This window comes from Cryptomeria japonica, chromosome 3 (assembly GCF_030272615.1).
Source record: "Cryptomeria japonica chromosome 3, Sugi_1.0, whole genome shotgun sequence".
Taxonomy (NCBI): Eukaryota; Viridiplantae; Streptophyta; class Pinopsida; order Cupressales; family Cupressaceae; genus Cryptomeria; species Cryptomeria japonica.
In genome coordinates this window covers 776,956,991-776,964,563 of record NC_081407.1, presented here as the reverse complement: position 1 = coordinate 776,964,563, position 7,573 = coordinate 776,956,991, and the positions used below count along the sequence as shown (strand labels likewise).

At 31.6% G+C, this 7,573-nt stretch overlaps 1 protein-coding gene across 1 annotated transcript; it reads left to right on the top strand.

Moving 5' to 3' along the window:
• The first annotated feature begins 2,733 nt into the window (after positions 1 to 2,733).
• Positions 2,734 to 3,549, top strand: LOC131063321 (LOB domain-containing protein 1). The gene is made up of 2 exons (XM_057997101.1): positions 2,734 to 2,941; positions 3,040 to 3,549. The coding sequence occupies exons 1-2, from the start codon at positions 2,780 to 2,782 to the stop codon at positions 3,343 to 3,345; spliced, it is 468 nt and encodes a 155-aa protein (XP_057853084.1). The 5' UTR covers positions 2,734 to 2,779; the 3' UTR covers positions 3,346 to 3,549.
• Positions 3,550 to 7,573: the final 4,024 nt, after the last annotated feature.

The window sequence follows — 7,573 nt, the reverse complement described above, 5'->3', positions numbered from 1 at the left end:
ATTCTAGTGTTATGTGATGTCTCATTGTGTGTGTTTGTATTAGTGTTTGTCTCCCTACTAACTGGTAAGTTTGCATTGTGTTAGATCCATTAACCGGTATACACACATAGGTTGTTAAAGAGAAAATTTTGAGAACCACTAATTCACCCCCCTCTTAGTGGTGCATTGTGTCTAACACCAGTAGCATAGTAGCAATGACACCAAAAAGGGAGGCACACATTATCAAGCACTTGGGTCCAAGTTCTAATGCCAACCATCAAAACCAAATCCACATGAATAAGTTTGGATATGTCAATATCAACTAAAATGTGAGAAAAGGAAGATCATAATGAAAGAAGTGGAATCATCAACCTTATGAAATGAGAAATGGAGTTATTGATGGCCTCATAACATGGATTATCCTAATATTGGAGGCAAAGATAAAGAGATTAAAACTCATAGATATACGAATAAGACTAAAATTATACCAAACTCTTGAGGAGTGATATATGTTGATCATCAATCAATAGTCCTCATCATTCTTGAACATCCTTGAAGCTTCAATCGTCTTGTAATAATATCCACTAACCAATGTAGATAACTCATTAAAATAATTCTAGATGATACTTTAGAATTATAGAGTTGAATGATCAATTTGGTAAAGCTTTGCTTTCAAAATCAATATCTCTTTCATGATGAAAAAGGTACTAGCTTATATATGGATCGCAAGGTATTTTTTTGGTAAGAAGATGACACATAATGATAAAAAATAAAGGTCAAGACCCGATCACAAAAGGCAAAGGCCAACAGTTGAAGTGGTCACCTTTTTGGACAATTTTATCACTTAGACTAGGGTACTAAGAACCCAATTTTTCATAAAACAGGGTCTACAATAGAGATACTCAATTGCATAGGCCCATGGCATAGGACCTAGTCTCAAGTTTGTCATTCAAAGATAAATTAAGCATAGAATTTATGATGAAGGTTTAGGGTAGTATAGAAAAAATTGTCTTGAGTTGGGGGTAAGGTCCAGGCTAGAAATGGTCCTAAAATGAACTAGGGGAGTAGATACCGAAGAAAGTGCCAAAAGAGTGTGAAATTGGGCTTGCACCATTAGGGATCACATTTTATGAGACTATACTTCATATAGATAACTTAGACTTCTAATTAATTATAATACATATCCCTTAGTGTATCAATAAAAATTAATTACTTTTTATTGAAACAAGAACATAGATACATAATACAATATATTTTTCATATTTTCTAACAAATATTTTTAGTAGAAGTTGTTATTTGTTATAATGGGTCTATGTTCATTATAAATTTAAAATATATAATATTAAAAAGACATAATATATATTATAACTTTTTAATTTTCATGTAGAGGACTACGCATACAAATAACTTTGAATGAGTTTATTTAATCCTCTAAAATGTGAATCAAAACTACTTTTTCTCAAGATGTTATTATATATAAAGATGATCCATCTAAGGGTTTTATTTAAGGTTTGAGGACTATCCAAACCTATTCAATTGAAGGGATTTGAATCTTACATCATAGATAAAAGAATCCATATCTAAATCATACATTTTTCTAAAATGACATTGTTTTAGGTACAATGTACTTTAGCCTTAAAGTATCTTGTACCAATACAACTATCTTCAAGCAACACAATACAAATGTATCTTGTAGTAAATTTGTCCAGTTCATGATGAGACCCAAAATAATATCTTCGAAAGAATACAATGTAAATGGGTTTCAATCTTGTAGCATTACAACTATCTTAAAGATTTTCAGTTGTACATACAAATAACATGTATATCTTGATTCACAAATAAAATATCATACTTACAAATACTGAGTGTATTTTAGTTCATAATACTTATGATAAATAAAATGTGTCTGGACCATAATACTAAAGAAGAGACCTAAATTTAAAAAGAAAAGAATGCATTATCACAAATAAATACGAATTATTGACATCGTGAATCATGAATTCTAGCATATCATTATATATGAATTACTTTTATGAGGATTCTAATTCATCCAAACCTTTGAAAGTAACGTGATAATGAAAGACATTAACAATTACTATCCTGTCATCAAAGTAACCCTTGAGTCTTAATTTAAAGAATACAATATTAATATTCCTTGAAATATCAATCGGATTGTATAAATGTAAGGACGCGTAATTTTCATGTATCCTATTCAATAAGATAGTCCAAGAGTAGCCATTTTAGAAAAGGCCATTGCACTGTTCTGGGTCTAATCATGAACTCGACAAATTTACTCCAAGCGCGTGCATCCCGTTCCCACAAATGGAACTATTCAATACAACAGTCAAGGTCATTTGGAACACGAAAAGAATAACTTAACTTTCTAAAGAATCCTTATTTGACGCGTAAAAACTTTTTATTGTATCAGATTTAAAATTGAACTCTGTCAAGGTATGCGGAAAGTCGAAAGCAACTACGAACACGCCTTGATTTGAACTAAATATAGTAGGCTTCTCTTTCGCCCTTGATTTCTCAGTTCATCACGGAGTCATATGCACTTTATTTCATTTTATGAAGCGTGTCTGACAGCACACGCACACAAAATGAACAGGCGGGGCCTTGGTCTGAACCCATTGCATTTACTGTTGCAAGTTGACCACGATGTGACGGTTTTTTTGCACTCCATGATCTCTTACTAGATGTAAGCCTATTTTAGGCGGTTTAGGGTTTTCGAGACATATCTAGTATGTTGAATCTAGTGTTTCTGTTTCCCTTCGTTTAAGATTGTTTGAGGGAAATAATGGCAACAAAAAAGAATCCAAGGTGTGCAAGCTGCAAGTGGCAGCGAAAGAAATGTTCAGAGTCATGTATAATGTCTCCTCATTTTCCATCCACTGATCCCCACAAATTCGAAATAGTTCATAGAGTTTTTGGAACCACTCATGTGCTGAAAACGCTGCAAGTAATTCAATCATACACCAATTCATTTCTTCTTTTTGTTTTTGGTTTCTTTTAGTTATTCATTGAAACTCATGTGGCTGTTATGTGGAATTGTATTAGGGCTTGAAAGAAAATGAAAGGGCAGCTGCAGTAAATAGTATGGTGTATGAAGCAAATGCAAGAATAAAGGACCCTGTGCATGGGTGTGCAGGTGCAGTTGATCAACTTCAAAAGAAAATTGCTGAGCTGGAATCACAGTTGTCAACCAAACAGGAAGAACTCCAGAGAATGAGGTTGATTGTGGGTCAGATTGCATCAGAACTCATCGCTCGCTCTCATTTTCTTTATCCAACACCAGAAGATGATGATATGGTATTAGAAGACGCGGATCAATTGTGGGAGCCTCTTTGGGACTGGAAGATGTAAATCAACGACTAGTTTTCCTTCAGTTACCATTACAATTTAGCTGTATTACGTGACTAAATTGAAAAGACAATGATGTGGATTCAAGATGATTGTGAAAATATATTTTAACTATATGTTCCTGTTTCGTTCCTTTCTTCAATTATCTATCCTTAATAAAGTAGTCAATCAATCACTGGCTAGCCATTGGTATGTTAATACAGATGAAATGCGCCACTTTTCTAGTAGGTGTGAGATTCCATAAATCGATGATGAGGATTGCTTTTGAGTTGTAAATTCTTATCCTCATTTGAATCTGACTATACCTCCACTTTGTTCTTTACATTTGTTCTCTCTAGTCAATGGTAAAATAAAACTATGTTTATGGTAGAGCCATACATAGATCATAATCAATCTCATTATAGAAGAATATTTTTTTTAAAAGAAATATTCATAATGATAAACCTTTATTAGTATTGTTGAAATTATCAACAATATATTTAAACATTTTTTGAATAAATTAGTCACTAGATAATATTTTTGTTATCTCTTTGTGTCCACCATGTTTATAAAGGAATTTCAAATTCATTTAATTGTTACAGTTTTTTGTTGCTTCTTTATTGTGTAGATCAATAAAGAAATTTAATTATGTACAAAAATCTAATGGATTAACTATAGCAACATTTTTTAATTAATCATGACAATTAGTTAAAATTTGAATCCATGTTATACCTATTGTATATTAAAATTGCACAATAATCATTAAGGCTAGTATTAGTTTATCCATGTTGATGCCCATACCAAAATATAAATTACTAAAATAGATAATATACAATTCATTTTGATAAAATAGGCATTATAGACATAAACAACATCTCAAGAAACAAGAGAAAGAGAAAGAAAACTAAAGTACCACAAAGAGATTTTGTCATAAATAAAAGATTTATTGTTAAATTAAATAATATCTAAAACAAAATGAATAAAGGCTTGAGTATATATCTAGTAATAAAGTAAATTAACCTTCTCAATATCGACAACTCCACAATTATTCCTTATAGTCACACTACCTCTCAGGCCTGAATCTTCATTTAGTTCCTCTACTATCAATAATGTAATTTCATCTAATAATTCTCTTTCTATATGTTTCACCTAGTTACCAATCAAGGATGTGTACAATTATGATTAATTGTTTTCATTTAAATCATACTTGATTTACTAAATTTTTTTATGGATTTCACAAATAAGTCTTCGTTCACTTTCTTTTGAGACCTACATCAATTGACTCTTCTAAAAAATGTGAAATGATTATTTATCTACAAATTATGTTCTATGATACTCTAGTCATGGAGTATCCTTACTGGGCTAGTTTACATTTTCTAATTCTATTGGCTGTTATTTTCTATCTAAATCGTGCATTTCTAATTGATTATAAATTTTACTCCTAAATTTTTCAATATTTTTAAAATTAGATATTCATTATCTATGATTTTCATTAATGATATTGTTGCCTATCTTAAACTACCTATAAGAGATATTTTGTAGAATTGGGCTTCTCTTCACATCTATTTTTTTCCTTCATATAAGAATCATTTCTCAATAACTTCGTAGTTAAAAATAAATTTCTTCAATCTAAATAGTTTTCATTAATAAAAGGGAGATAGGCCCATATCATTAGATATCCCTAGAGTGACACTAAGAGAACATGAGGGATGTGCATCCAACAGAAAAACTCCCCACCCAAGCCCAACTAAAACCTAGGAAGATGAATAGAGAGCCAACAACTAAACTAAAAGACCAACAAAATATGGAAGAATTGAGAAAGAACCACAAAAAATTGAACAACCACCTTGCACAGACACAAGGAGATGGTCTACTACATGGGGGTAGCTTTCTCCTGTCAATCCTAGCACAAACTAAACACTTTATCAGAAAAGGACACATTTTTTCTCGAACTGATCCCAGAGCCAGAAGAGACCAATATAGAATCAGGGGTGGCTTTAACCAAAAGATGTGGGGCCAAAACCCATAGCCGAGGACTCCATGCATTTTCTTTTCTTTTCCTTTTTATTTTCCTTCTCAACTTGGATAGCCTATAGAGAGGCATTGTTCTTACTAGATGTGTCCCTGCAATCAAGGTTAACCTCCTCAATTTTCTTCTTGAGGGCCTCCTAGGATTTCTTAACCTACTCTACCTTGATCTTGGTCCCTGCCATCTTTATCTTGGAGTCCATATCATCAAAATTCCTGCCCACGTTATCCCACTACCCCATGAAGCCAACAAGGTCATTGGTAGTTTTACAATATTTGTCCTCATCCAAATCATCCACCCAAGTGTTAGCCTTGGCTTCTGCCTCAGCCACCACCTCTAGTCAATTGATATTTTTGATGGCCACATTCATCTACATAAAGAGCCATTTTAATAGGTCATCTTGTCTTTGTGCATCCTCATGTAGCTCCTTCACAATTTCAATAAGAATCGAGATAGTCTTCATTCTAAATAGTTATTCTTTATTAATTGATTTATTTTTATTTTTAAACTTTATTGAATATATTCTATAACTCTTAATTAAATTCTAATTAAAAATTAACATGAATCTTCAAAATAATACCTTTATAGAAAACTCAAAAAATTAACCCTTCATTAAACTAGACACAATCTTGCACACCACATTCATTTTGCCTTATTTTTAGCAATTCTTAAATGTTTATGGTATATGCATATACAATTGAATGAGATCATGCTACCTTTTATATCATGTTAAATACTAAAAGTCCCATCTAAATATATCAATAAATTAAACACTTTTGGACATTTTCCCTAAGAATTGATTTATCTATCTATAATCATAATGTTTAATTAAATTATCATACTTGCATTGTAAATAAATGGGAATCTTCAACTACATCACCATACTTAAAAAAATGGTATTCATTTGAACTATTTATATTTTCAATAGACTGTCTAAATTTGGTATATCCATGTCGATGCACACTACATGAAAATTGATTATGATGATTTTAATGTTTGTTTATATATTTTTCCATGCACTATTACAGTGTCATAAATTGTGGATCCTAATAATTTTATACTAGCTCTAGTACCCATTTTGGTGTCTAGGCCTAATTATTTGTGTATGTTTATGATTTTGGGATCACTTTGGGAAACTAGGCTGATTCCCTTATTTCTTGGCCTTTTGCTAGAATATTTTTATAAGAATAGTGATCCCAAAAATCCTATCATAGAAAAATGGGCTCAAATTAAGGGACAAGAATTCCAACCTTGTAGTTTACATGATTCAACCCTTTTTTCTCAAATAATCTAGAAAATTTATTTCCAATTCCCTCTTATGTTTCAATATTAATCGATATAATCTAATGTAGTAAGAATATCCAAGGAGAAAAATATTAAAGTAATTTCGAAAAGATCAAATTGATGATTCAATAATTCAAGCAATTCAATTGAGCATTAAAATTTACTACAAGAACCTTGAGGTCAATTATGGAATGATATTTCATGTTTTCAAGTATGAACTAACATTTTGGAGGAAATCATGAGAATCACCAGAAGCCTTTATCTGATATTCTTTAAGAAGATTTTGTACCTTTTGTATGATGTTATTTTATCACTCATTTGTTTACCTTCTATCCTATTGAAGGAACACATTCTATATCATCGTTGTCATGATAGAAGTGGGAACACTAATATGGGGTTTGACTTAGAAGAACTCTTTTATGACACAACCATTTTTCCTTATTTTTGTGTGCATGGGTCCAAATCTTACAATGCGGAAGTTACAAATAAGTAGGAAATTCAATAGCAGACCTTCATAGATTTTGAATTGATAACAACCCTAAGACTAGGGCACCTACCACTCCTATGTAGTTAGTTTGAGATACATTTCAATGAGATGTGTGTGAAGCTTCTAAATTCTATTTCTAGTTGTCTTTCAAACATCTGTTGAAGGAGTAGAATTCTTGAGTGATAACATTGTTTGTATAAGGCAAGAAAAGAAATATAATGAGTGTAGTTAGAATGTAGTTGATCAAGATATGGAGTAATCATATACATCAACCACAAAGTAGCAACCAACAACAATCAAATAGAAACTATAGTTATGCTAACATCCCACCCCTTATTGCATTGGTCTTGCAAATATACCATCCAAACCTCAAGCTTCACCTAGACAAGGGACCCCACTTAAGGTGAACAAAATAAAGCTCAAGTTGAATACATAAATTAGATACATATATT

Bases quoted from the DNA above. Each gene is read 5' to 3' on its own strand.
- LOC131063321 (XM_057997101.1), top strand. From the start codon at position 2,780: ATGGCAACAAAAAAGAATCCAAGGTGTGCAAGCTGCAAGTGGCAGCGA. The intron at 2,942-3,039 runs GTAATTCAATCA...GAATTGTATTAG, and splicing joins ATGTGCTGAAAACGCTGCAA to GGCTTGAAAGAAAATGAAAG.